We start from the raw sequence: 27,859 nt of genomic DNA on the forward strand, positions 1-27,859 counted from the left end.
AAGGAGTGGCTACTTGGTGTAGCAGTATCCTAAATTTGGACTATATACTGTGATAGGGAAGGGAGGCTATGAATGTGTCATGTCTGGGTAGTTATTATATTGTACGTATATAGATAAGTAGTTTCTATAGAGGTATATTTTTCCATTACGAGAAATGCTAGAGATACTAGATATACTAGAAGAGATCCCAAATGATATGTAGTTGTGTTCTCAGATAGCAACAACTAGCAGAAATATTACCGCCACGGTACCTTTTCCTAACAATCCTTCATTTCATATAATTGCAACACCTTGTGTATAAGATACAGAGCCTAGATTGCTGGAAAGGAAATGTAAATGCGCGCTCTGCTTGGGGCCGATGAAAGTGTCAAAATTGCTGAGAGAGAGGTCGTGATAGCTTGGTGATTTGAAGAATCATCAGTCGGAAAGAGGCTCCTAGGGTATTAACTATTGCCTAGCTAATCATTGTTTTAACGTACATATTGCACGCTGGTTTAAATCAAGAGCAAGATTCACAATTAGTCACATCAACATCACCAACATCAACTTGACAATCACTTCAATCCAAGCCCGAAATGCAGTTACGACTCTCACTCATATTCGTCAATAGAAATGCGGAGATGAAAAAAAAGAAGACGCTACCATATTATATAGGGGCTTGTACCAAGCCATGGCCCCAGACAAAAGACGGCAAAAAATATGTATACCCGTGTCAGTCCTTTTCATCTAGTGGCCGAAACGCCCCCCAGCAGTTCATTTTTGTGCCCCATAAACTCCCACCCCCTGCTGCGGACAGCACAGCCTTTGTACAAATGATTGGCTCATCCCCATTCATCAAAATCCTACATCAATCCTCCCCTAGTCATTAACCCCCATGCTTCTCTCAGACACATCTTTGACACCTCAAACTTATCCATGAATCAATCACCTTGTAGCTTTTGGTTCATGCCCTGGAGGAGCTGCCGGATCGACTTCATGAGATGCTGCTCGACTCCTTCAAAGTTGCTCACCGGCTCGCCTTCTGCAGCTTTGGGCATGATGCTCGCATCTGCAAGGCCAATGACACGATCGATGGCAGACAGAGTCACAGCCTCGGCCTTGGCCTCACCTAGGCCTGCCTTGATTGCATTGACAGAGGCATCCTTGAGGCCGTTCAACGCAGCCAACACCTTGGGTTCGAAAACAGGTGGTGTGTCTGTCGGCAACGCGGTGGAACTGCCGGGCGTGGGGCTTTTACCCTTGGTAAAGCCATCGATGACCTGCCGGATTCCCTTGATACAGATCGCTTCCATCTTGTCGTTTTCAGTGGCCTCTTTCTTGAGTCCAATGCACCTGTTGAGAGCTGACATGACGATGGCCTCGGCCTTGGGATTGCCAGCTTTCTTAAGGTTTTCCACCAAGCCGTTCTTGAGGCCGACAACTGCGGTGAGGAGGCGGGGTTCGATGATCGGCCGAGCAGGTGCGGCTGATGCTCGAGATTGTGGTGGGTGAGCGGCGGCTTGCGCAGTCGTCTGTTGAGATGCTGGTACAGCACCTGAAACTGCCGCCTTTGATTCAGTGGTGGCCGCCGGAATGATTGTTCGGGGTGGCTGCTGGCCGGGCGCAATGGCAGCGGCCGGTACACCAGCGCCACTGTCCTCAGCTTTAACAGCTGGGCTTGCCAATGGAGGAGGCCTTGAGGCATACGGCGAACTGTATGCTCCAGGTTGTGTCACCCCCAGCTGGGGGCGAGCCGGGGCTGCTGGCGGACCATATCCTGGCAACTGTATCGGAGCCGGAGGCGGAGCGCCCCCGGCTGGTTGAACTGGCTGGTGTCCAGGGGGCGACTGTGATGCGCCATACTGCACTGGGCGCGCCGCGTGGCTCGGCTGTACAGCATATGCAGGTGCTTGGTATCCCGGAACTTGTGCTTGGCCTGGGGGATAGCCAGGATGTGCCCCAGGAGCCATGTGCTGTGCGGCGTACGGATACGAGTAATGCCCATACGCCTGCGCTGCCGCCAGTCCCCGATCCGGAGAGGATGCCTTCCTCTTCTTGCCAGCATCCAACTCAACACCAGGTACTCGAGACCACAGATTTGTCGTCTCATCCTTCTTAAACGCTTCGTTCCCAATCAAGTTGTGGCGAACGCTGCTCTCCCATCCCTTTGTCTCGGTGTGGAAATAAAACCACGGGTATCTTTGGCAAATTCTCTTGTAGATTTGCTTCAATGTGAGACCGTCAGGGCCTGCCGCTGTCAACGTTTCATCGATAAGAACACCATAATTCTTGTTGGGCTTCTGGAGCTGCTCCTCGGTGTAATCTTCAATCTTGAGCTCCAGGGGCGGCGACTTGGGCCGCGCCTTCTTTTCCTTCTTCTCTCTTGCTCGTCTCTCCGCATCAGAGCCTTCGGCGCCGTCCTCATTCTTGGGCTTCCGAGGCTTGTACTTGCGCTTCTCTGGACGGTCGACTCCGTCTTCAGGCAAGGGGTGTTTCCGAGGCCGTCCGACTTTGCGCTTGATAGGCGGCTCAACGGGCGGTGCTTGAGGCAGCGTCTTCTTGGCCATTTCTTGCTGCTGCTTCTTAAGCAAGCGCTGTTCTCTCTTTGACATGATACCATTCTTGGGTGGCCTGCCAGGGCCCCTCTTTCTGGGTATCTGTGGCATGGAGAGGTCGTTATTGGCTTCTCCTTCGTCTTTAATTTCAGAATCGCCCTCGATGGATGCTTCAGGCACATCTGCATCGCCCTCTTCATCGTCATCGTCGCCCTCCTCTTCCTCCTCTTCCTCCTCCTCGCCCTCTTCTTCAGCCCTCTCTTCCTCTCCCTCCTCCTCATCATCCCCACCAAAGTCGGACAATTCCGCCGGGCTGACATCCACATCTGACAACTCATCGCTCGTATCTTGAATCTGACCATTGCCATGTGATTGTTCAAAGTCGAAGCTCATACTCTTTCCACCGTGAGCATGCCGCTTCTTTTTGGCATCTTCTTCCTGATACTCTTCTGCGCCGGTTCTTCCTCTCTCCACGCCGTTGATAATGAATCTGAAGCCAACATCCTTGATCTGAAGGCGATCTCCGCACTTTAAGACGACCTTTTCGCTCTTGTAATGCACATCCTCGCAGAAAAAGCCGTTCTTGTGCAGAGGGATTGCTTCAAACACACCCTCGTCTTGATTATAGGCAATTTTTAGATGTTCCCGCGATATGGCTTTGGTTTTGCTTGCAATGTTTGGGCCGGGGGAGTGGATACCAATGAATGGAACATGCCAAGGGGACGGCCTTAATGAGGCCAAGTCGACGGCAGCTGCTCCTGGGGTATGTGAGACGTATTGACGGTTTGATATGACGCTGTCCTGGGGATTCTCGGTTTCGTTTTGCTGTGATGATCCTGTCGTGCTGGTCTTACGCCGCTTTGCCGGACGCCCGTTTTCTTCGCTATCTGATTCCGGGCCAAGCATGCCACCCTCCTCACTGACATAGGATTTACTAAACTTGTGACGATCATGAGCCAGGGGGGATGGCGGCGGAAGTCCCTTGCTGGCGTTGTCCTCGACTCGCCGCTGATACTCATCAGCACGCTTTCCATCGCGCCTGGCTTGTTCCAGAGCTCGCTGGTCACGGCCGATGATGACGGCGTAAGTGGTCATCTGAAAGACACTGTCGGCAAACTCTACACGAGCAAAGGACTCGAGGCCCATGTCGGGGTCAGCCTGCCGAAGGTTATTAGCGGCGCCCGCGCCAAAGTACCCATCTCCCATGAGATTTGGCAGCGTCATCTGAGACGGAGTTACGGTAGGCGGCGGGGACATGGCGGGTGGTGCCGCTGACATGGAGGCCAAAGCCATCATCATGTATGCATGACGATGGTCTATAGCGGCGGCCTGTTGTGTGTAGGACGTTGAAGGCTGGATTTGCTCTGTCGTAGCCACCGGAGCAGTCTGCACTGTAGATGTTGGGAGCGGCGCCTCAGCTGCTGCTGCGGTAGCCGCGCCGGCAACAGGAGCATCCACCATTGTAACGTCCTCGCTCCCGTTTTCCACCGAAGAAATTTTATCTTTCGGCTCGCCAGAGCCAGTGGTCCCAGAGGTGTTTGGTGTTGGTGTAACGGGTGGCTCCATGCCGCTGTCGGTCTTGGCACCAGCGTCAGCTGTTGGAGGCGGCACCATCGGAGTCGTCTGTTGATTTGTGTTGGAATCTGCAGAGGATGAGGTTGCTGGAATATCTGTTGATGCAGGTGTCTGCTGCATGGGCGCAGCAGAAGCGGAATTTGTCGGGGGCGCTGATGACGTCGCTGTTGATGTTGCAGGTACGGTAGTTGGTGCTGCTGTTGCTGTCGGTGTTGTATCAGCAAGTGATGGTCTATCTCCGCCTTGAAGACCGGGCTGAGGACCGGATGACGGGTTCTTGTCGCCGGTTGAGGCTTCCATCGCGGCCCCGGCCTCAAGCTCAGGCTCCCGTCCAGGCTCTTGCGCCGGCTCTTGCACGGCTCCGGGCAGCGTCGCAGCAGCTCCCGGCCTTGGATCGTCGGACAGTCGCTCAGTGGCAGCAGCTAGCGAAGGCGCTGGAGTCGTGGAAGCTGCGGCTGGTGCTGATGCGTGGGCGGCGGGATTGGCATGGTGATGGTGATGGCCGTCGAGGCTGAGGGCGCTGGACGAAGTCATCGCTGCTGGCTGGCTGCAACAGCTCCTTCGCCAGGGCTGCGAATCGCTGCGTGTCGACCGAGAGACGAGAGAAAGCCTCTCCGGGCGAGGGCGTCTGTTGCTGGCCGATTTGCTGCTCGTCTCTGCAGGCGGACCTCGAGCAACGGGCGTCCAGAGCAGAAGCTGCGATCCTTTTGCAGCCTCTTCTTTGTCTTTGAACTTTCTGGCGCGATTGCCGGGGAGGGTCACAGGCGCGATCCGGCCCGCTGATTGGCTGGAGGCGAAGCCTTTCTGGAGCCTCCTCACCAGTTCCGGGTCGCTCTAGCCGCTAAGAGCAGGCCCGGGAAAAAAAATAAAGAGGCCCAGCAGGGAAAACTTTGGGCGTTTGCTAAGGCGATTGTCGGTTCCCCGCGTTGATGCGCTCCGTTTCGGTTCGGTTCCTGTTGAGCCGTTTGGCTCTTTTTTGCCTCGTGGGTTTGTTTTGTTTTGTTTTTGTCTCCTTTTTTTGCTCTTGTTTCTTTTAGGCAATGAATGCTACTAGATGATGACTCATTCTAGCGGTGCGCATCTACGTATTCGTAGTTTGGGCAAGCTGTATCACCGCGCACCTGCAAGAGTACCTACCTCTTGATCGTATTGAGGCTTCTAGATGGGAGATACCTTCGTAGTGCGCCATTCTTCAAGATGCATCGCTCATTTTTTCTTTTTTTCTCATTCCCGGGCGCAATAAGAATACGAGTCATAGATGACAAAGGTGACTGAATATGCTTATCTCTCTTCCCTCGCAGTATATTCCACTTGTATCATCCGTGAACTTTAGGTACGCAGTTTGTATGCAAAGCAATGACGAGACCTGATCTAATGCACGGCAAATGTACTTGCTTGCCTAGGTACATGCCTGACACTTCTCCGAGCTATCCGTTTTAGTGCTGCTGCTTGTACCTGCTCTAGCGGTACCTGTTTTGCTCGTCCCCTTCAATATCCAACCGGCTACTTGTACCTCGTTGAACAATGGCATCAATTCGCAGCACAAAGGCTCATATTGTTATCTTGCAGCTCCATCAGGTCAAACTCACTCGCTCCAAGCTTTTTCTCTCCCTCGCTCCTCAGGAATACGCAGCCCATCCATCCATCCATTGGTCGGCTATTTTAATCCTGCCGTCTGATTCGCTGTCTCATTCACCTCAGCTGCTAAAAGTGGTTCATGAGCGGCTAATGTAACAGAACTGGCATCACCACGGCCACTCAAAGAGCTCGCTCTGTGCAAGTAACACAGGATGCGTTCTCAGACATGATAGAGTTGGCGCCACGGTCCAGGGGCTGAACACTGTTGCAAGTATGCTTCGCTGATTGCCAATGGCGTCCTGAAACGCCGCAGCACAAAAAAGTGAACACAAAATGAGTGTTGGTCAGGCCTCCGTTTGTACTCGAGGGTAGGCGGCATATCATATATTCGAGGCCATGCCGCCGGTTGGTTTTCATGTGTCGCATTTTCCTTTCCTTTCGTTTTTTCCGTAGCAGTAGAGGTGTCATTTTCCTTTTTATCAGATCCATTTATCAATTACACATTCATTTTCTATAAACCAAGTCGAGAAAAAACAAGAAAACAAGATGCCGAGATTCGAGATCCAGATTCATCGCCCCGGTCGATACCCCCGGCCCTTTCATCTCCAACCCTCCAGCTCTCCAAACTCCAACACCCAAAAGCCGAGCCTCAAGCATGCCAACTCCGAACACTCTCGCTATGTCCAGATGCTCCTCCAGCAAGATGACATTCCTTTGTTGCACAACATTCTCGCCTCCGTATTCGTCTGGCTCCTGCTGGCAGGATTCCTCGTCTTCCCCGGAACATTCACAAGTCTCCAGGCCTCGGTTGCGAAGCAGGGCGACAACGACCATACCTTTTCAGACCAAGCCGCCAAGCTCCTCGTAAAGAGCATCAAGAACATTCCTCTTCTTGTCATCGCTGCCGTAATGTGTGGCATCTCCGCCATCGGCATGCTCACTCTCACCATCCTCCATGCGAAAAACTACGTCTGGATCGTGAACAAGTTGTTTCTGCCGGGCATGACCAATTCTCTGGCTGGATTGGTGTCGACGCTCATTGGCGTGTACTCTCAACAACATGGCACTTGGAGCATCACAGCCCGCATTACTGCTATTGCTGAGGGAGCTTCACTCGTGGTCTGTGGCGGGCTTTTCCTCTTTTGCCGGTTGGCTCTCTTGAGCAAGGTTAAGGAAAGCCATGAAGAGCACTACAAAAGTTGGCCGGGACATAGATATTCAAAGCAACTGTTCCAGGATAAGCCGACATGACCTCTTATAAGGAATGACGATGCAATCTAAACCCAAAAAATGCACTTCGCTGGCGAAGAATGAGATATGAAAACTTCGGATGGATAGGAGGAAACAGGAAACTTGGCAGAGGATAGACATTAATCATTAATTAATTACTCAATTTAGACGACCCTTTGTCAGTCCCTATTTATGACAGCTTCGTCATAGCAATGGTGAACGCTCGCTCGAGAGGATAGATCGACGGCTTTTCCAGCTCACGAATCGTTCCGAGAGTCTATATGAGCTGTGACAAAGCATGCCGGCCAAGAAACCAACCGCATCATTCCTGAATGCGAGGAGACCGGCCGTTGTAACTAGCATGACTGTCCATCTTTCGAGGCGCTCTTCATCCGATAGATGTCGATGCTGCCTCAAGCCTGCCTCATGATCTCCGTGACTAGCAGACACATGCCAGAGATCAGGGGCTCCTTGGTTCAAGGTGTGGCCGACTTTGGCCAACTCCAACCCAGCAGCCACCACCATGACGCCGAGCAGGCTCTTTGGATACTGCGTCAACAGATTGACGAGTGTCCTCCCAAACAACAGCCCCAGAAAGATCTTCAACAGGCCCAACAGGATCACGCTGGCTCCACTGCGTGCGCCGAAGCGATATTGAGCAGCGAGTCCTCCGGCGCCGTGACAGACTGGCATGGCTCCAAACCACGTACCGGTGAGGTTCATGAGCGCCACGCTCAAGCCTATGGAGGTGACGGACGGAGTTGGCAGGTCAGGGAGCAGGTCAGCAGCCAACGCACTCACCGCAATGATGGAGTTGAGAGTCGTCAGGGGAAGCTGCCCTATGGCCATCCACAAGGCCGGGGCGTCTCCGCTTCCAACCCAGGAGGGAAGCACAAAGTGCGGGTGCCACACATGGAACCACGGTAAGCTCTCATGAGAGACGAGCACCTGTACGAGGGCCAACACAAGAGCCAGGAGGAAGAAGCTCAAGGCGTAAGGGAAGCGAGGCATGTTCTGCGTAAATACCAGAACGAGGAATGCCACCAGAGCCCATATGCGGTTATCCAGCACGGGAAGGACCCAGTGAAGGGGCTGCAGCAGCGACGAGCCAGCGCCGATGATGAGGGAGAGGCCCGCCCCGAGTTGGATCCCCTTGACCACGGGGATGGGCACGACTGCTACAGCTGTTCGCAGCAAGCCCGTCACGCTCATGATGAGGACTGCCGCGCCAACCCATTGTCCAGCCGCGACAACGACGCTCATGGACGGATTCTCGCGCGCCGAGATGGCGGCCGCGGCGATGGCCTAAGTACCCGCATGAGGCGGGAAGAGGATTAGCAAACAAGTAAGGCTCCTTGGGCAGATAAGAAGACAGTCATGTATGTGTGTATGTATACGGAGTATCGTATCAAGTACCGAGGTCAAAATCTAGGGGGTAAAGAGTGCTCCACATGGCATACATATTCGTACGAGTACAGCAAGCTACTGTAGTAATAGCAGTAGTACCTTGGACATGACATACCTTCATGGGCTGCACGGGCAAGGGGATGCCAAAGACAACTCCGGTGAGGACGTTGAAGACGCCGGAAAAGACGAGTGTCGAGCCCAGGTCGATGTACCCCTTGGCCGCGAGGGCGATCATCAGGGGCAGCAGGGTGCCCAAATCGCCCAGAGAGCCGGATATCTCGGCCAGGGGCGCATCTCGAAATGTCGTCAGGTTATGGGCGTTGAGGCGCCGCACGCGGGCTAGCCATGCGCTGGCCATGTTCGGGATGACGATGGAGGCGAATGAGAGCTCAGTCGAGCTTTGATGGAGGGGGGGGGAAATACGGTATTAGGGTGGAATCACGAGAGACGTAGAAACCATGTATGTACTGAAAGATTCGGCTTCTTTAATGGAGAATGTATATATATATATGCATATTTTTGTAGGGTATTTTTTAGATGGTTTGTTTGATTCCATCACAGAGTTTCAACCTTGGAAAGTTGGCTTGGGCGCCCTTCAAGAGCGGACCTCACGTGGATGCATTACGTCGGCGGATCGATAGCTGTCTCACTCACGTGGTGCATCTCCGGCACAGCATCACGCATCTCCGCGCTTCTATTGGAGAGGCTTTTTCTTTGATGGGTGACACAGAAATAGATGAGCAAAGACGGGTCAAAAATCTACTGGTCCTCTCTGGATGTTGTGTTCTGGGCTGGGCCATGTAAAGCCGTTGTCGAAGGTCTTCTAGGTAGGGGAGCTTGTCATCGCATGAGCATCTCCCGCAAGGCCCCCAACGTAGAGCATCGGTACGGCCCATTAGCTGAAGCTTATCCCAGACTATCCCGAGCGATCGAAGCTGCCTGAAAGAAATTCCGAGTCTTTTCGCTCGTTCGATGTCGCCAGCTTTGATGCGCTGTACGCCTTATTCCATGAGGTATTATTCCCTATGCAGGGCAACTCAGCCTCAGCTGCGTATCATCGGCTGAATAGAGCTCGGGATAAGGTTGAAGCTGACAGGGCCGCGCGATGAGATCTCGTCACGTGACTCGCAAGACGTACCGCCGTTCGGTTGGGCAACGAGGGAATTGCATGCGCATCTCGACGCCGCTGCCGGTGCAGATAATATCGCAAAGGGGTCGTGTCTGTCTGAACTCGCAGGCTGGGATTCCTGATGATGACGGCTTCTCAAAGGGAGCAACCGAGAAAGGGGAGGGGGGGCCAAAATGGCAAAAAGCAATGCTTCTCGTCAGCTTATTAGTACCATTCGCCAAAACTAACAGAAGGCCAAAAATAAGACGTCCGTTCCGCCTTGTCATATCAACGGAATTCCACCGAGATATCAGGCCCAAAAATCGCTCTCCAGCTGGGCCTAAATTATTATTAAACAATTGGCCCCGTACTTTTAGGCAGGAGAGCTCATTACCGGAGGAACCGACTGTACCGGATTTGGCGCGGTCCATGGAGAAAACAACGCAGCAATAACATGTCCACTGGTACTAGTACCAGGTGCTAGCAGCAGCGCGGACGAAGTACCTGCATCAGTTTTCTCCGATATGCGCGGATATCGATATCCGGTCCACGATACCCGCCCGCGGTGAATGAAAAAAGTCTAGAAGTCGTGGAGAAGGGCTGACCGCCTGGGTCGCTTCTCCGAGAGGGAACATTGGCCTATATCTCTCGTTTTCTTTGGATCCTTTGGGAAGGGGGCGAACTGCGATTAAGGTTGGCTTCTAGAGGTCTATCTGACGGGGTCTAGTTTTGTTATAGTACATGCAACGATGGGAGAGGGCCGCATGGGCAAGAAGTCTATGCCCGATTTCGACATGAAAATGGCTCTAGAAGCACGACCTGACTGGTGTTTTTTAAGATGAGGCGACCCAATGCGATGGAGACGGGCACTTGAAGTCTAGTATTCGTAGCATCAAGTACGGAGCACCACCGACGTGTGTACGGAGAAGCTGCAGCTCGTACATGTACGGTACAAGCTAATGATGCCGCTACGTTCGTTGCTTCGGTGCCAAGGCCGGGGTACCAGAAGCAGCATGAGGTCATTGGCCGAGAGCAGCGCCAGTTCCCCCGTCTTGGACGCGAAAGGGCGACGCCAGCAGACAATCTAGAAGCACACGACACGTCCAATCAGTGCGTCCGAGTAGCTGATCATTGCAAGGGGGTGCGTGGGGATCGCTGACTGGGGGCAAAAGGAATCGGCCGCCGGAATCGCTTTTCGCACCCATTTTTTTCTTTCATGGGTTGCTTGCCTCACTTTTTTTTTTGGTTCTTATTTCCCTCTTACAAGCAAAGAAACCTGACCTGAGTCGAGGGAACAAGCCCCCCGAAAGAGGAAGGGCGCCGTCCAACTCCCGAGCTTTTGCCGGCCCCGCCGACAGCGAGCTTTGTCCGGAGTCCACGGAGCGGCTTTTATTTTTCAGCCGGGGGGGCTTTTTCCATTCTTTTTTTGCTTGTCGGGCTTGCCGGGTCGCGACACAGCGATGGGTGGAGCACAGGCGTCTGCGCTGGATGCGGTGGCCGCAAACGGAAAAGGGCAGATTTCGTTGTCACTTTGGCGGGAACAGGATTTGCGGCTGGGGGCTAGGCTGGGTTTGGCTGGATAGTGTTGCTCTGCCGTTGCCGCCGCTGGCGGTGTGTTGGTGGTGTGCTTTGCCTTGCTTTGTACTCGTACTGTAGTAGTTTTGGATGCTGAGCGGCGACGGCGAGGACGAGGAATGACGCTGATGGATGGGATGGATGGGCATGACTGGGGCGTCTTGCTATGCCGACTCGGAACGGCAGTGCCAAGTACATGCTTATTACCTGTTTGCCTTTTGCTGCCGTGACTTGTGTCGACGCCCAATTGAACGACGGGACCCGTGTAGCGGCTCGTTGACGCGCGAGGTAGCGTTGCCGTGTACTTCGTATGGCTGGCTGACTCTTGTTATCTGCCCTTCACCGGCCGGCGTGATAGTAGGGCCGCTCCTTGCTGGCGATTGTCGGTGCATGGGAATCCCGTCCCCATACTTGGGATACCGTTACAGGCAGCTGACAGTATCGGTAAGAGAAGTACGGGAGTACAAAGAAGCACGCATCGTCTGGCTATCTTTGGCAATATAATGAAAAGGGTCTATATGGGGTATTATGTACGGATATTGGAGAACCACAAATAATATCCTACTACGGAGTACATAACACGGAATCCAGCATAATATTTTTCATGGTGTGACAGGTAAGTACTAGCGATGAGAAACAATGGCTACAATCTTAGTTAGCTTTTTAGTTACGAAGCTAGGCGTCCATGATTTAGAAATGAGAAAAAAAAAAAGTAGATCCAAGAGAGAGAGGGAAAAAAGCAGCGGCATATTTCGGTCAAGGCAGCCGGCGCCGGATGATGTACACGCAAGGAGAGAGGCATAAGTCAGGACGGCACTACGACGATTAGTACCGCAGCTAGGCATAATTGTCGCCCTCTGATTGAACGATTGCAGCGATATCCGTTGCAGCCGAAGCCGCGGAGTAGTGAGTTAGTGTCGCAGCTGGAATTCTTGGAGGAGCTGCCGCTTTCCTAGCTAATTGCCAATCGCCGGTTTCCAGAATATCACTCAATCAAGCCACCCACGCATCTTGATACGCGCGCAAGGCCCGGCGTCAGAGAGTGGTGGTGTGTGCCCCGTTATTATGGCTGGCCGGGATGAAGTACGGGGTACTTGCAGCAAAAGCACGGCCTTGTAGCTGTACTTTGGTCTAATACATACCCGTTATATGCGACTGTCTGTCTGTTCTGGTCCGGAGAAGCATGACCACATACATGGACAACGGGACTGCCTCCTGGCTGGTGCGTCACACGGAGGTGAAGACGTCAATGCCGCTGAAGACTTACACGAGCAGGGGGTCCTCCTCCCCCAATTGCTATTGCCGCTTCGTGGTCCGTGAACCGTTGCAGGCGAAAAAGAATACAAGTAGAAATACATTCAAATGGCTCTCACGGAGATGTCGACTTTCGGTCGGGGGGTCATCAAAAGAGTGCACGGTACTTCGTGCTTAGCTTTTACAGGGACAAGGCGCCGGCGCGATGCAAAATTCGCGCAGGCGAAACAAAAAAAAAGAGACTCGCGCCCACTGCGACTTGGCTCTGGCCGCCGTCCCAGTTCCCCACATGGGGCGCCCGGGTAACCTGGGCGAAAAAGGCAGGGAGAGGGAATAACGAGTAACGAGTAACGAGTGAGAGCGGGAAAGGGCTAAGAGCAAAAGGGTAACACGAGTAGAGCTAGTACTAATACTAGAGGGAAAAAAAAATAAGAAAAAAAAAAGAGGACTGGGCAAGCCTCGAAAGGAAAAAAAAACCTTGGCGACCAAGAACCGCCGCACGTACCGGCCGAGACGCTAAAGCGGCCAGGGTCCAGCGCATGCCGTGTTCCGATCAAAGAATTGGAAAACTACGGAGCAAAAAGAGAGCTGGAGCGTACCTGTACACGTACCTGTTGCTCGTACCTGTACAAGCCCGTTCGCGCACAGCTCGCCGCGGGAAGCGAGTACCGCCCTTTTTCGTTGCGTCGCTGGCGAGAGTGAGAGGAACATCCGGCCGCCTCGACTGGAAATGTCGCGATGTGCCTATGCCTATGCCGTCCGTGGCCCAATTGATACACGCCCCCCGGCCCAGCCCGGAATCCTTTTTCTGCCTCGACTTTCCCGCTTGATTTTTCTTTCCTTCTTGCTCTCGGTTTTCTTGATTCTTCTTCTTCTTCCCTTCCAACCCTCTCGTCGCCCTTGGTTCGTTTGTTCCGTCTTCAGCAAATCTCCCCCAGCCGCCGCTTCGCCAATCGTCAAATCGACAATCCGGCTATAAACCCCAGTCTTTGCTGCCACTCGCCAATCCCATAACCAACAGGACAAGGACAAGAAAAAAAGGTCAGAGCGCTTGCCAAGTTTTTTCCCCCTACAGCACCAGTACTCGGTACCCCAATTGCCAATCCCAGTCCAAGTCCCTGGCCCTCGGTTTCTTTTTTTTGCTTTCGCCTCGCCTCGCCATCTTTTTTTTTTTTCCCTCCCCCCAAATCCCCAAATCGCCCAGCGCGTGGCCCGTGACGTGCGGACCCCACTTTTTGCCCCTACCGGCTGTCTCTTCCCAGAGCTGCCGTGAAACAAAACCTCAGCGCAATCCACTTACGCGACCTTTTCCAGACTTTTTGCCTTCATCCTCTCTCTTCCTCACGCCTTCAACCCAAGAGGTAAACTCGCTCCCAATTCGCTTTCCCTTCCTCAATCCGATATCACAATTACACTATCACACTCAATTCGCGAAATGCGCTCGAACGTTTCCTGTTTTTTTCTTTGATGTCGGTTGGATCTCACGTCGTCGCTGCGCACGGAGCCGCTGTCTCAGCTGTCGCAAATTTTAAGCTTCATCCGAGGCTACCGCAGCCTGTGAAACCGGCCAACCGGGTGAAGCTTAAAATCGTCGCATCTGGGCTCGCCCTCGCTGTGCGATTCTCACTGGGATTCAATGGCAATCAATTGAAGAACTGCGTATTTTTTTTGAGGCATTTGATGTGGTTTCCACAATATCCTCATTCCCCCTGTGCCTTTACCGCTTTCTCTCTCACACCCCCTGGCGCCTTTTTGCCCCGGATAACAAACTCGTTCATCAATTGAGACATATATATAATGGCACCGAGACACCCTGAGACTAACTCGACTTCTTCTCTCCAGACATACCCAAACTCTCCGCTCAAGACACAATGGCCGCCATCAACAAGCAACTCATTGCCACTCGCGCCGTGAGCGAGCTGGTCAAGCGCAAGAACTGGGCCGCCAGAGAGCCCGGTGTCATTGTCGTCTTCTGCATCGTCTTCATCGGTAAGTTCAATCCCTACAACACTTCTTCCACATAACAAAGCAAGGACATCCTTTCTAACATGGACTGCAGTCGCTGTTGGTCTCATTGGTCTGTTCATCCACAAGCAGTGCGCCAAGAGACGGGCATCCAAGTCTCAGATCTAGGCGACGACCTGAGGCTTGGGGAAGAGGGGGTTGGACTAAAGGGGGATGAATGATGAACGGGAGAGGGGACGCAGTAATGGACCGTGATTGTTAAAACGGCGAAATGGTGTTGCGCGACATTTCAAGCGTGGTTATAAACAGCGACACGTCGCGTCACGCAGCCGCCCAAAGGATAATGTTTTCACTCTGGCCACGAGCCAACACCAACCAGTCGTCATCTTGTCGTCAAGCTTGTCAACAACTTTCATGCGCGATGTATTTCTTGGAGCTCGCATGGCCGTGTACATATACGCATGCATACTTGCTCGCGTCGCGCATACACTCAAACTCACTCTCACTCACCGCCGCTCGATGGTTTGTGTGAGTAGAGAGAGAGAGAGAGAGGGCTATTGGTGTCGGAGATTTATGGAAAGGCGCGCTCGTGCTCGTGGCCACAGGATGCTATGTTCTCTATATTCTAATACTCCTGATACCTCATACAACAATCTAGTTTTAAACCATATTATAAACAATTTATATAAAGCTTTTCCTACTGTTCAAACAAACTTCGATCCCGTCTCACTCGCGCGCCTTCTATCTTCTAGTGAATCGCTCCCGGTCCTGCACTGATGCTAATCTTACACATACACATATTAATACACAATCTCATCACAATCCTTCCTTGGCCAACATGTCGGCCACATCCAGGTAAAACGCCACAGCATTAAACGTCCTCCTCATGCCCATCCACTCCCTCACCGTCCACCTCGCGCGATTCGACCAATTAATCAAATCCAAATGGCTAACTCCCATCAACGTCCCCTTGTACACTCCCCAACGACTGCTCTTGACGCTGACCAGCCCATCATTCTCCCCCTCCCTCTTGTCCACAACCCCATGAGGCAGCCGAAACGCCCCCAGCAGCGAAGGCTCGTCAATGGCCGCCCCGTACGAAAAGTATCGCACCCCTTCGTCGTCGCGCACCCGCGGGTTGAACTCCTCCCGCATGTACCGCGTCGTGAGCTGCCCGAACGCAGAGGTGCCCAGGCCAGCGCGCCGAATCACGCCGTACAGCCGCGGCAGGTGGAGCGGCCCGGCGCCGCGCTCGACCAGGTAATCCGCAAAGCTGCTCCCGCGATGCGGCGTGGCAATCGTCACGAGCGAGGCGATCTGTATGCCTGACGGGCGCAGCAGGGAGATCATGTACCGGGCGTCTAGCCCTCCCATGCTGTGGGCGATGATGTTGACGGCGGGCGGCGAAGCATGGCCTTCTGCGTCCTGGGCGGAGGGGAGCGAGGCGGCGGTTGTTTGCGCGAGGATGTCGGCGGCGAGCTTGGCGGCGCGCTCCTCGATGGAACCGGAGGGCGGGACGGTGGCGGTGATGACGGTGCAGTTGTTTGCCGTGAGGGCCTGCTTGATGCCGTTCCAGTACTCGATCGTGGGTAGAAGTGGCGAGACTCTGAGCTCGGAGAAGCCGAATAGGCCGTGAGCCAGGACAATGGGGTACTTTGGCGTAGCTGAAGTTTTTCCTTTGTTAGACAAAAGGTTTCTCCACCTAGAAGAGATGAGATATACCGTAGGTCTCGCGGATAGTAGCGTAGTCATCGTGTATAAGTCGCCCGAGGTCTCGAATGCGAGGATCGTGACGGAGCGGTTTTGTGGTGCTAAAGACCCGCGAGGCCGATGGCTGTAGGCTCAGCAGGGAGCGCGGGAGGCGAGTGCCACGCCAATGGGGCCATTGCTTCATGGCTCTGCGAGGTTTTGGCTATAGCATCAGGTGTAAGGTGAGGTTTTGGAAACTTGGTAGGTGTTGTTGAAGTAGCAGCTTGATGCTCTGTGAGCTTAGCAGGCGCAGGAAGTGCTGTTTTAGTGTGGGATGCTTGCTGACGTCACTGCGGCGATGGAGCTTTGATTTCAACGTCGCAAAACGCTTTGATGGCTTGATTACTTGCTTAAACAGCTCTATCCAGTGTAAAATTACATGCTTGCTCATTATTCAATATTATCTATATGCATAGACGAACCGTATTTTGTGCGACTTAAAATCCCCCCATCTATTTTGCCCATTCCTTTGGTATCACCTTTTTTCCCTCTTGCTAGCCTGGCCATCCATATCTCCCCAACGCAACAACAGAACAGACAGTAAATATTGGTCAGAAAACTAGCTCTTTTCTGGCATCTGACTGGGCGCGTTTTCATTCGTTACGCCGCTATAAGCTGGTCGGGGCCGTAAGCCGTCAAATGGCCCTGATAAGTTCTCTGCCATGGCTTCGTCATAACTTGGTGGTGGGACGTCCTCGTAAGCCGGAATGTCGCCGGGTGGTAGCTGTGGAGGGTATAGAGGATCTTGAGGAGGTCTTGGAGGCATAGCTGGCTGACTCGGTTGATTCGCCTGACTCGGTTGATTCGCCTGACTTGGCCGTCGCTGAGGCCTGGCAGCAGCGTTCGTATTGTTGGTGTCGGTGGCAGAAGGTCGGGAAGGTAGACGAGGAGGTCGAGACATGGTGATTTCACCTGGTCGTGTATTTCGAGCAGCTTTCAGAAGCTCAGGAGGTGGTGTAATGCCAGAAAATACATCAACGTTTGCGAAATGAAGAGGCAGATATATTGTTTGGGGTTGCGCAAAGGGGTCCTTCGTCATGGAGCCTGCCTTTGGATCGCCCCAGCTCACGCCTAGCTTGAGTTCTATTTCATATCTTCGAGTAAGGTTGCAAGTGTTGAAGGAGGGGGCAACGGTGTTTGGAAGCGGCCTGTTTCTCCAGAGTTCGTCTGGGAGCGTCACTTCTTTGCCGACTTCATCCCCTGGAGCACATATTGGGATGTGGAGGTCTGTAAAGGAGGCGACAACCCAGCGGTTGACTTTTTGGTTGAACAGCCCATGCGCACGGATTTCCGTCACACCAATCAGGTCCATCTGGAACGAGATCAGGTAGATTTGTTCACTGCTTTCTACGAGCTTCTTTGCGATGAGCCGGAGTGGGACAGGCTTATTGCACGTGAGAACTGATGGATGCGGCACCCGAGCTGAAATCTCTACTGATGGTGGCGTTGGAGAATCACCTTCAGCACCGTTCAAAGCCTCATTGGCCTTTTTGCTGCTGAACAATGAACTCCGTTTCTTTTGTCCTTTTGCCCTAGGCGTAAAAGAAAAAGGCCGTCGAGCAAAAGCTTCCTGGCCAGTGAGGGGAGGTCGCGGCGGTTCAATAGGCAGAAATTTGAATCCAATGTGGTAGCGCCAGTTCTCCTTGAGAAGCCCTGGTCGCTGGATCGTGACCTTGATGTAGTACCGGATTTCTGCTTGCATAGGAAAGCCTGTGAGGGATGGAGGAAGAGTCGCGGTAACGTGCCGTAGAAACAGCTGCTTCGAACCGTCCATGACACGGACGCCGCCCAGCCCAAAGAGGCCGCCGCCTGATCCATAGCCTCCAACACCGCCCAGGCCACCGATCTTGGCCATGGCTTCGGGATTGCTGCAGGCATTGTTGATGGGTAGCTTGAACGTGAAGGGAAACTGGTGCTGGCCGGGATCGAGGGGATATGATCCATACGGACTGGATGAGCTTTCGTAGTACTCGTCTGGGAACACCTTTACCAGTTTGTAGAGGATCTTGTGGTTTTCACCCACGATGCTGCCCGGAGGCCCCGGTGGCGGACCATTCCGATTCACGCCCGGTTCGTAGCCGTAATTTCTTGGAACCTGTAGAGCTGTACCGGACTCTCCTTCGAGTTTGACGACGATACTGCCGATCTGCTCGCTCTTTGGCAAAGTTAAGAAGACCTTGCCTGAGATGACGTCGAGGTTGGTGTAGAACTCGGGCTGGTTATTCAGCACGATTTTGATGGACATGATTAGCGACTGGCTGCTCCCGCAGTGGTGAATAATCTGCCGAAGGAAAAGAGGGAGAAATGAAAGAAGAAGAAAAACGCAAGAATGAAAAGAAAGGAGAGGGAAACAAGGAAAAAATAGCTTCGATTGTTAGGTCTCCGCAGTTGAGAATGGGGATACAAAGGGTTTTTGACCCCTTGGCAGCACGCTCGGCAATTGTTCAGACCAGGGCCAAGTCCGGCACGCTGGCATTGCTTGCGAGGCTGCGGATTCGGGGATGAGACGAGGTTGAATGAGACACAAAATAGAAACACGGAGCGGCGTCGAGAGCTGAAGGCGAGCACACGCGTCAAGTCATTTGGCGATGGGGGCGCAGCCTCGAACCTCGTGGGAGTGGAATTGGGGGAGGTTCGGCGATTGGATTGATGTCATTGCCAGTTCTGCCGCCTAAGCTGCAACTGGGCTTATCCACCGCCTGAGTGTGGCTTGCCGCGAGGCGCTGACGAAGTGCTTGAGGCGCAAAGCCCGCCGGATCCGACACTAATCGAGTGTCAGAAGTTGCATTGCTTGAGCATTGATTGGGTCCTTTCGGTAACATGGTTTGGAATATATTATGGATTATATAATCTTTGTTATAATAACTTCTTCTAGTATCTCACAGACAGAGCATATTTCCAGTGGGTAGGTAGGGAATGTTAATGTTAATGAAGATGCTGGAGGCTGGATGCTGGATCAGGTACCCGCACAACTTTGAAGCCGGTGGCCTTGGGCTGAGGATGGGCGCTACTCTACTCTAGCACTTCAAACCCACTAAGCAACGAATTGCTTGCCCTGGAGGCCATAGCTTCACGCAGCTTACTTTGCCCCCGATAAGGCCAGGGTACCGGAAAATCATCTTGATCTTCGCCATGCATCCCGTTCTTCAACCGGAATGGACTGTCCGGTTGCCCATTGGCTTGCCTCTCGCTCCACCTTGCGCACACTTGCATCGCCAGCAGCAATCGGCAGCCAGGTGAATGACAGGGGGGAGCAGCTAGCCATCGTTGCAGTTGCATTGAGGCTGGACTCGCTGCAACACCACACACTGCCTCTCGTCGCCTGACACTTGCCCTTAACCCTCGCCTCTTCTCGTTTCAGGCCCTACAGGATGGCGTCCGAACCCGAGTAATGAATACTTCACGGCTAACAGATTCACTACGCAGTAGTAGGAGCTTCTAATCTTTGTTGCAAATAATCACTGCCAACATCACACAGTCCCTGGAGCTCTGCATCGCCCGCTTTGCTAGTGCCACTAGAGACGAAAAAGCCAGGGGTCAAGCGGTTGCGGTTGTTGGTTCCAACACTCGAGCTGCATATTTCACCTCGGCCATGGCGCCATTTTCAGAGCCCAGATTCTCCAACAGCCTGCCTTGGCGCAAAGTCACGGGCCGTTGAAGCCCCTCGTTCGTGTTGCTGCGGATCCGGTGTTGGTTGTCGCCTGTTTCTCGTTGCAACGTCCTGACAAGTGCTGTTATACCAGGCCCCAGATTGTTGAATCGACAGGCTGTGCCTTGGAAAAGGTGATGGGGGCTCTTTCTACTGTCGCAACCGATGTTGAATTTGGACAGCCTTCTCGTTCTTCATCCTGGCAGCCCCGCCTCCAGAAGGATTCGTGGATATACCACATTTGATACAGCCTAGCCATTCGAGAACAGAACATGAAAGACAGCCTGGAGATTCGTTCGACGTACTTATTGTTGCCCCCTCGAAATCACATGACGGAACATCTATCAACGCACAAATGCACGACAGATAGGCAGATACATCACCAGTCGCAATCAGGAAGTTGTATATGCATGCAGCCCGTATGGCTTGACATGGTCACCGTCACACTCCTACCCTCGTTTCGAGATGGTGTGCACGCCTCGCGGCTTTTGACCGGTGGTTAGCTGCTGGGTGGCAGATTTGGCCCCCATAACTGGCCCGACGCCGGTTTCCTTGTCGTTAGAGGCCGCGGCCGAACCAGACTGCCGGATCTGGTGCTCTCGTCTCTCTGCTACATGGGTTGTCGCTTGATCTGTACAGTTCTACTGGTACAACCCAACGAACTCATGGACAACTCGGCTAGTGTACTACATGGGTCTTGACCAATCGCCGGTTACCTTTGTGGAATCGCACGGCTCGGCAGTTTACCTGAACAGGCTCTGACACTGGCCCCCCATCTTGCTGTCGTGATGCTCTTCCGCCCTCCCAGTAGACTAGATGGTGGAGAGGAAGCCTTATGCCCCCTGCTTGAGTGACACTCCAGGCAAGCCATGGCTTGTGAACCTTCTATCTAGCAGGATCTCATGGGGGCTACTCTATTGGGCTGTAATTGCCGATCCACAGCCCACCTTTGAGGCATCTACTGGCATCTACTGGGACATGGCTTCACTATTAAATACAGAGAGGCTCCCCAACCCATTCCCCCCTCAGGAGATTTACCTCCCATGGCCATAGAGTATTCGATGTGATCAAGCCAAACTATTCTTCTTCATCATGGCAAGTACCTGTGGTTCAACATGTCCTGCCGGGAACGGCTTCTTTGCAAATGATCTCAATCTTATAGGCAGTGCAGTCTTCCTCGCTGTCTTTGCTTTCTTGACTCCCACCACCTTTTACCTGGGATACCGCTTCCGAACCCCGGGCTTCTCTGCCTTAATGGCAACTGGATTATCTTTCGAGGTGTTTGGCTTTCTAGGAAGAATCCTCTTGCATGAATCGCGGGACCGCCAAGGTTACTTTGCCCTTACGCTCTTGGGGAGCATCCTAGGACCAGTCTTTATGTCTGGTGCCATGACAAGTATATTGCCACATCTACTCGTCATCTATGGACAGGGCCACGCCAGATGTCAATCCATCCTTACCACGTCCTTCCTGTTTGGTCTCTTCATAGTGAGCCTTGTACTCGACATAGTTGGGACTGTGTTTGTTGCCTACGGATATGGAGGCGTGAGCGTATGTATTGAATCCCTTTATTATGCTAAAGCTATTAGCTGACGAGATGAAAAGCGTGATAGAAGTGCCGATATAATCGCCGGAGGACTGGGTGCCCAAGCCCTCTTGTTGTTTGCCATAATCGCCGTATATGTTTGCTTCACTACGGGCTTATTCCTTAGTGATGAAGCCCCGGACCCGACACATGCGGACATCTATTATACTACACAATTTTCCAGGTTTCTTCGTTGTAAGTGCTGCTCAACTTGTCCTTCTCGGCTATATTGAATATTTATTGACATGATTTAGGTATGGAAGTAGTCTCCCTCCTGCTCTTTGCACAGACGATATATCGGATATTCGAGATGATTGGTGGTCTGAGCGGTACTCTGTTCCAGAGTGAGCCCGCTTTCATGATTATGAATGGGTTGGTCCCATTCATGGCCTGTCTCCTCTTGACGACTGCACACCCTGGCGCCGCTTTTGGGTCATCATGGGGCGCAACGTCTCCTCGATACCGAAAGCGCCGGGGCCTACCTCTTCCACCACTACAAACATCATTTAGCCATGCCGTCCATCACCGCTATGATCCCAATATTCGATCACAGTTTTCTCCTTCCACTCAAAGGCCACTTCGAGAGGCTAAACCCCCACCTACATACGGTTCTTACGGCTTACCATCTTCTCCAAGACCAGTAAACAGGCCACCAAGCCCGATGATTTTGTCGCCAATATCGGTCCGGGCTGTGAGCGCACAGATGCTAACTGAGCGATCGGAGAGATGGGCAGCACCGACAGACCTGGTAGATAGTGACGTACTATGGTGACCAGGGCTAGCAGAGTATCCAAATAGTAGACAGCATATACGAGACTGCAGATTGCCCAAGCAAGTAAGCAGCAATAAACATGATACCTTGACAAGAACTTTTTCCCGTGTGTGCATATGGAATCGGCTTCGTTCAGCCCTGGTCCTCTAGTACGATCTATGGGCCATAGAGACTAAGAACCCTGTAGAATCGCAAACGAACCTATGAGATCAATGCGGTCGCCGGGAACCATCAGCCGTCGACGGGTCTGGTTACGCGTCAGGACTTGTACACGAAGGCGCGCCTAGTTCGCTTACCGCAGGTCAAGCTCCCTTTTCCCGGAGATCGCGGATGTGAAGCCACTCGGCAACAAAAGGTCGCTTCTCGCGGAAACTGCTGGGTTGCTATGCGCGGTTTTCTTCTCGAGCGGGCGCATGCTGCGTGTGCTGCGGTTGTGATGTGATATGCGGCTCGAGGCCTTCATCACACGGCGGCTATGGTGGTGATTCGTCGAATTAACCGCCGCTTAGCACCATCCCTGTCGGACTACGGCATGCGAGGGCACTTTGGAGCCGCGTCTTTATGGAGACGGAGAGATGAGATCCATGACGGGTTTGTAATTTGTATGAGCGGCTAATGTGCCTTTGAGAAATTGACGCAGTGGCAAGAGACGGGTTGTTTGACTGGGGTAGACAGACGCAAGATGTGAAGAAGTACATCTTAACGTCGACATCGGGCGATGGTTTGGCGTGCCGGGCCGTTTGCCGCATGTGGCCTGTCATCATCTTCAATACAACATTACTAGATAGCTACTATTGAAGCCCGAGCGGGGTTGAAGGGATGCAATATCTGCAAGAATGGTGATCAACACGAGCCCTCTTGGGGCGTCTATTGTGACTGGGATGCAGATAAATGATGTGAAGACTCAACTCCCACTTTGTTGCACAGCCCAGAACTACTTAGGCATCCAGGATAATACTCAAGCTAAGAGAACATGGGACAAGAAGTTAATGACTTGGATGACCTGAAAACGGCCGCAGTTTGACTTATATCGTTACAGGTAGCTAGATAACGTACCCAGATCAAGCTAAACTAGTTGGATGTAGCTGTGTTTGCTCAGTTCCCCTTGCGCTAGCCTGGCTAACGGCGGAAGGATTCTGAGGATTTGACGCGCGAAGCAAGGGGATGCCGTCAGATCAGGCTTGTTACTATGAGTGACGGGGGGTTGGGGGCACCAACACCCATCTTTGTTAGGTGAGCATTTCATGGAGGGGGTCGCAGATGTGATTCGTTTTCCCATTTATCCGGACCACTGAGATTTCCACGACAGTGTTTTGAGTAAATGAGAAATGTACTGTTATCATGTGGTGATGGTTGGTGATTCCCATGCGCACCCAAATCACTCTTCAATGTATGGGTAAGAGTAGGTGACGATATCAACCTGGCTTTGCGATTTCGATTGTTCAGAGTACGAATGTTTTTGAAGAGACTTGATGTTGTATGATCTCTCTTGACCTTGGATATTAAGCTGTTGGACTCATAGCTAATGCTACCATGAGAGGGTGATCTGGAGTTAGCAAATCATGGGATATATTAATCGTCGTGTGAGATCCATTAGGCCCGGGAAGGAGGCTCTTACTTGGTGGTTCTCATGGTCATGGTTCTTACCAGATCGTGTTTTAGTTGTGCGGTATGTATGCATCCAAACTCCGCAAAAGCACCAACTACCTTGCAAGTAGGCAATTGATGGCAACATTCAACACAGGAGAGGACTTTCGAGCTCACCACGGAGTGATTGCTTGGCAAAGTGTACAGTTTTAGACTCCTATTGCAATATGGAGATGCCATAGAATTTAAATACAGGTCGCGACGTCAAGTTCGACTCCTTAATCCATGAAGGATGTGTAAAGGATTGGTTAAGACAGCCCCAGATAATGTAATGATGATTATTTAGTTCTGCAACTACGAAAGCCATAATTTGACTGTAAATCAACATACATTCCGTCCCAGATCAGGATACCTGAACAAATTCCCAAATGGTGCCAGCGTGCTGCCTCGTAATAATATTATCCTGACTGAGAATCGCAACTTGGTTCAGCCTAATAGAATTGGCCGCTATGACCGCTACCAACAGCTGATATCCTCCATTTGGATGTCTCCTTGGGAAGAAATATTCGTTGGCCCCGAAATCAGATACTGTGCACAGCGCGCTCCCATTTCTGGAGCTCAAATACTTGTTGTTGCGCCTATTGAAGAATCCGAAAGAGCCATTGGATTCGACACAGAACCATTGGTAGGGCTCAGGGTCCAGACCCTTGCAGAATTCATGCATATAAGGTTTGCCGTCCGATATACCGATTACTTGTCCAGAGTCCTTCTCCCGAATCATATATGTTCTATCGGGCCAAGGAACTGTATCTGAGGAGCCATCCTGGAGGGAGAGATTTCCGATGGTCATGGAATCATCTTTCGAGGTGAATATAATAGATGAGGCGGTTGAAGTAGTGTTGCTTGAATCGAAGCTCATGGTGACTGGTGTGCAGGAGAGTGAGACGTTTCGTGGGGATTTAACGAGAGTGAGGGTGATAGTGCGTGGAAGTCGATGTGTTGCCTTTAAATTCTCTTCTGTATTTGGATGTCGGATACAGAAATGTAAGTGCAATTGGCACACCGTTAGACTCAACATGCTTTAACACATCTAAATCGCTTAAACTGCATATCTGTATGTCTTCAGCTAAGGACTGGAATGCCGAGTCCGGTGAGCGTTGCTCCGCTATCGACGCATGCGGCTGTTTGCGTATATGCATGGTTTTTATTCTTTCTAGAGACCGAGGGGAAATGTACTTTCTAGAAGAAAATTGCTCTTAATATTTTACTATAGTTTTCTCTAAAATCTCTCTCAATCGCTTGTATACGAATAAGCTTCATATTATTGACAAACTGCTTTTACTCTATTTTGAAGCTCGGGAGAAGAGATTGAAGTGACGTTTGTTCAAACAAGCCGTTCAAATCTATAGTATTCATCTTCTACGAACCCATTAGATAAAGAAAAATTCCAAGACCACAGATATTGTTATACATCTCCGATTTCATCTCAATTCTGATACTTGAATGAAATCCCAAATGGCCCCAGCATGATGCCTGGCAACGAGTGTTGTTTCATCACAGAGAATCCCCACTTGCTTCAGCGTATCGCTGCCATGCGGAACCATTAACAGATATCCCCCCATTGGATGCCTTCTTGGCGAAAATAATTCCCTGGAGCCGAAGTCGGATGCCATCTGTATGCGGTCATTTTGAAAGCTTAGGTATTGGTTGTTTTCTTTGTTGAAGAATCCGAAATAGCCACGGGATTCGACGCAGAGCCAATGGCTGTAGCCGCCGGTGCCGCTGGTCATTGAGATGCCATTATATGAGTAAATTGATCGCTTAGAGCGCCTGTCCTGAATGATATACGTATTACCGGGCCAAGGAACTTCGTCCGAGCCGTTATCCTGGAGATTGAGGTCTCCGATGGCGATGGAGTCGCCTCTCGGGGTGTATGCCATAGAAGAAGTAATTGAAGTTGTGTCACTTGGACAGTAGCTCATGATGAATGATGTAAAGAGGCTGGTCAAGCTGGATATCTTAAGCACTAGTAATGGAATGAAAGTGAGAAAAGACTGTTGACGGTGGAAGCAATGTTGCCGGACGTGTGCCCTTAAATTGTATTCTGGGTCTTTCGAATGCAGAATACCGGCATATAATTGCTACCGATGCGGCTTTCACATGGATGCTGGCGTGTTAAAGCGGGTTGTAAGCCCCCCAAGGCACCGTAAGACCGAATGCCAGAGTGAATACTAAAGGCGTTGCTGGGAATTGATCTCCGCTTTAATTCACCCAAAGTGCTTCAACTGCTTCTCTGTACGTCTTCGGGCAAGGACTGGAATGGTGAATCTGGTGGGCTCTCTTCTGTTACCGACGCATGCAGCCGAGTCGCGCACTCTATACATGGCCAGTACAACCACTGTGGATCGTGAGGAGATGTCCGTATTTTCTGTGAGAAATTGATGTCATATTTCATTGTGTTTATTCTTATATTATTTTCCATTAAGCGGTTATGTAGGAACGAATTTGCTATCACATTGTTGGCAGACGACTCCCCCTTTGGTAGCTATGAGTCTAGTGTCTCAATAATCTCGAATCTGGCTTGTCAAGTCGGCAGCACATCATATAGTTTGTTTCACAGTTTATCTGACCGTTATCGTCGCTGAATCTCTTACAAAACCTCAAAAACAACCCTCGAAGAGGGATGCCATAGGCTATTGACGACTAATGTGAGGTGGACTTTTTTTTTTTTTTTTTTACAACGGGTAGGCGCATAAAAATCGGCGGCACATTAAACATAAGATCTCTTAAATTTGTAAATTCGCTTCAGTAGACAACTTGAGTCACTTGCCCGGTGAGTCTTCGTAAGGAGTCAAAGTTCAAACACGGCCAATCGGATTCTCCCAGGTTTCGCAAAGAAGTCTCGTGGTAAGAAACTGTTCCGACCTCGATAGTTTGGTAATGAACATCAAAGTTCCTAGAAAGTATACATATTAAGACGTTTTTGAAGGAGGGAATGGCAAGCGCCCTCATGTAAACTATGACCCGAATTTCACGCATATTGCTAACCCGAACGATATCCCCGATTAACATTTGACTCTAGCTGCGAATAGTCAAGGGGAAAAACACAACAGTGATACTAACTTGGCAAATTTTGCTTGTAGTAACAGGCAGCTTTGTAGCCCATGTCTAGCTAAGCGTTTATGTATCGTATTTTCTGGTGCTTGACTAGTTCCATCAAACATAACCCTATTGCCCCCTCGGTATGTTCACGAGTTAGGAGGATAGCCGTTGAAAAGAGAAAAGCTGCTATTTCCTTCTATAATTCTGGAGTCAGACCTATTCAGATTCTTACACAAATTCAACATTAAGATTATTCGTTTTATATGTGCTGTCTATAAAAATAACTGAAGAAAATTGACGATAGAGGTCGACTGCGGCCTTGGGGGGTGATATATAATGCCAGCAGACGATCCTCCCCGTCTCGGAGGTCCTGATAATAATAAATATCAGTACAATCGAGTTGATCCCACAGCCACTGCATCACTGTGCGGCCACCGAGTTATTCTTCAGCTATCTTCATAGACAGCACGTATAAAACGAATAAACTTTATGTTGAATTTGTGTAAGAATCTGAATAGGTCTGACTCCAGATTTGTAAGAGGAGATGATAGCAGCTTTTCTCTTTTCAACGGCTATCCTCCTGACTCGTAAATACACCGAGGGGGCAAGCAATTCGTAATTGTATTCATTGGCGCTGTCGGCCTCGTTACGAAAGATAGCCCAAGGACCGCCGGCGTAAAGACGGCTGAGCCGGAGCATATAGGAGCAGCTCGTCATATGGGAGCTTGTCTTACGGCGACGGCGGCTATCAGGAAGATCAGCTTTCTGCTGTAAGACGTATTTTCTTCCTTTGCTACAGCGAAGTTAAACACAAGTGGCCGTAACTCTCTGTTTGACGAGGTTGTGGCCAAGGGGCAGGGCTACGGCATCAATCGCGGCCCTAGCCTCGTCAACGGTCTCGAATTCGAGACCGTATAACGATTCCATCGCCGGCAAGACTGATGTGTAATTGTGGTCTGCGAATAGCTTCAATTTGACACCAATTCAGTAGAGGAAGACGGTTGAGGGATTTGCAATGTCTTTTGTTCTATGTAAAATACTAAATACCGACAACGGTCATACCCCTAAAGTTGTGGGCCACACAGCCACAGGTCCCCTGCCTAGTCGATACTTTCTAATCTGGAGGCGATACTTTTTAATCCGTCCCTATATAAAAGAAAGAAAATGACCCTCTTTGTCGAACAGATTC

The 27,859-nt window shown here is 51.4% G+C and overlaps 11 protein-coding genes across 11 annotated transcripts; 4 read left to right on the forward strand and 7 right to left on the reverse strand.

The window, feature by feature from the left end:
* Positions 1-920: 920 nt before the first annotated feature.
* M431DRAFT_2491 (hypothetical protein) lies at positions 921-5,312 on the reverse strand (the record flags this gene model as incomplete). The annotated part of the gene is made up of 2 exons (XM_024913767.1): positions 921-4,943; positions 5,283-5,312. The coding sequence occupies 2 exons, from the start codon at positions 5,310-5,312 to the stop codon at positions 921-923; spliced, it is 4,053 nt and encodes a 1,350-aa protein (XP_024777033.1).
* A 726-nt stretch (positions 5,313-6,038) lies between these two features.
* M431DRAFT_339022 (hypothetical protein) lies at positions 6,039-7,088 on the forward strand. Its single transcript, XM_024914408.1, has one exon. The coding sequence runs from the start codon at positions 6,234-6,236 to the stop codon at positions 6,936-6,938; it is 705 nt and encodes a 234-aa protein (XP_024777034.1). The 5' UTR covers positions 6,039-6,233; the 3' UTR covers positions 6,939-7,088.
* A 33-nt stretch (positions 7,089-7,121) lies between these two features.
* On the reverse strand, positions 7,122-8,682 carry M431DRAFT_2493 (hypothetical protein; the record flags this gene model as incomplete). The annotated part of the gene is made up of 2 exons (XM_024913768.1): positions 7,122-8,222; positions 8,440-8,682. 2 exons carry the CDS (start codon positions 8,680-8,682, stop codon positions 7,122-7,124), a joined length of 1,344 nt encoding a protein of 447 aa, XP_024777035.1.
* A 596-nt stretch (positions 8,683-9,278) lies between these two features.
* On the forward strand, positions 9,279-10,168 carry M431DRAFT_338986 (hypothetical protein). The gene has a single exon (XM_024914407.1). The coding sequence runs from the start codon at positions 9,430-9,432 to the stop codon at positions 9,883-9,885; it is 456 nt and encodes a 151-aa protein (XP_024777036.1). The 5' UTR covers positions 9,279-9,429; the 3' UTR covers positions 9,886-10,168.
* A 3,964-nt stretch (positions 10,169-14,132) lies between these two features.
* M431DRAFT_2494 (hypothetical protein) lies at positions 14,133-14,394 on the forward strand (the record flags this gene model as incomplete). Its single annotated transcript, XM_024913769.1, has 2 exons — positions 14,133-14,250; positions 14,321-14,394. 2 exons carry the CDS (start codon positions 14,133-14,135, stop codon positions 14,392-14,394), a joined length of 192 nt encoding a protein of 63 aa, XP_024777037.1.
* A 430-nt stretch (positions 14,395-14,824) lies between these two features.
* On the reverse strand, positions 14,825-16,204 carry M431DRAFT_135964 (hypothetical protein). Its single transcript, XM_024912544.1, has 2 exons — positions 15,949-16,204; positions 14,825-15,890 (listed from the first exon to the last, which is right to left on the reverse strand). Exons 1-2 carry the CDS (start codon positions 16,118-16,120, stop codon positions 15,043-15,045), a joined length of 1,020 nt encoding a protein of 339 aa, XP_024777038.1. The 5' UTR covers positions 16,121-16,204; the 3' UTR covers positions 14,825-15,042.
* Positions 16,205-16,271: 67 nt separating this feature from the next.
* M431DRAFT_504937 (hypothetical protein) lies at positions 16,272-18,642 on the reverse strand. The gene has a single exon (XM_024918542.1). The coding sequence runs from the start codon at positions 18,218-18,220 to the stop codon at positions 16,535-16,537; it is 1,686 nt and encodes a 561-aa protein (XP_024777039.1). The 5' UTR covers positions 18,221-18,642; the 3' UTR covers positions 16,272-16,534.
* A 2,074-nt stretch (positions 18,643-20,716) lies between these two features.
* Positions 20,717-21,981, forward strand: M431DRAFT_79185 (hypothetical protein; the record flags this gene model as incomplete). The annotated part of the gene is made up of 3 exons (XM_024922789.1): positions 20,717-21,175; positions 21,230-21,404; positions 21,464-21,981. 3 exons carry the CDS (start codon positions 20,717-20,719, stop codon positions 21,979-21,981), a joined length of 1,152 nt encoding a protein of 383 aa, XP_024777040.1.
* Positions 21,982-23,772: 1,791 nt separating this feature from the next.
* M431DRAFT_504939 (hypothetical protein) lies at positions 23,773-24,602 on the reverse strand. The gene has a single exon (XM_024918543.1). The coding sequence runs from the start codon at positions 24,485-24,487 to the stop codon at positions 23,972-23,974; it is 516 nt and encodes a 171-aa protein (XP_024777041.1). The 5' UTR covers positions 24,488-24,602; the 3' UTR covers positions 23,773-23,971.
* Positions 24,603-25,049: 447 nt separating this feature from the next.
* On the reverse strand, positions 25,050-25,508 carry M431DRAFT_78907 (hypothetical protein; the record flags this gene model as incomplete). The annotated part of the gene is made up of 1 exon (XM_024922758.1): positions 25,050-25,508. One exon carries the CDS (start codon positions 25,506-25,508, stop codon positions 25,050-25,052), a length of 459 nt encoding a protein of 152 aa, XP_024777042.1.
* Positions 25,509-27,126: 1,618 nt separating this feature from the next.
* M431DRAFT_77255 (hypothetical protein) lies at positions 27,127-27,474 on the reverse strand (the record flags this gene model as incomplete). The annotated part of the gene is made up of 1 exon (XM_024922553.1): positions 27,127-27,474. A coding segment is annotated over one exon (348 nt), but the record flags the coding sequence as incomplete, so codon positions are not given.
* Positions 27,475-27,859: the final 385 nt, after the last annotated feature.

Source organism: Trichoderma harzianum (assembly GCF_003025095.1).
Source record: "Trichoderma harzianum CBS 226.95 unplaced genomic scaffold M431scaffold_3, whole genome shotgun sequence".
NCBI classification, from domain to species: Eukaryota; Fungi; Ascomycota; class Sordariomycetes; order Hypocreales; family Hypocreaceae; genus Trichoderma; species Trichoderma harzianum.

What these genes read in the sequence shown, in the direction of transcription:
- M431DRAFT_339022 (XM_024914408.1), top strand. Translation starts at nt 6,234, where the DNA reads ATGCCGAGATTCGAGATCCAGATTCATCGCCCCGGTCGATACCCCCGG.
- M431DRAFT_338986 (XM_024914407.1), top strand. Translation starts at nt 9,430, where the DNA reads ATGAGATCTCGTCACGTGACTCGCAAGACGTACCGCCGTTCGGTTGGG.
- M431DRAFT_135964 (XM_024912544.1), bottom strand. Translation starts at nt 16,120, where the DNA reads ATGAAGCAATGGCCCCATTGGCGTGGCACTCGCCTCCCGCGCTCCCTG. An exon ending in TACTATCCGCGAGACCTACG is followed by an intron (nt 15,891 to 15,948) that starts GTATATCTCATC and finishes GAAAAACTTCAG; the next exon opens with CTACGCCAAAGTACCCCATT.
- M431DRAFT_504937 (XM_024918542.1), bottom strand. Translation starts at nt 18,220, where the DNA reads ATGTCCATCAAAATCGTGCTGAATAACCAGCCCGAGTTCTACACCAAC.
- M431DRAFT_504939 (XM_024918543.1), bottom strand. Translation starts at nt 24,487, where the DNA reads ATGAGCTTCGATTCAAGCAACACTACTTCAACCGCCTCATCTATTATA.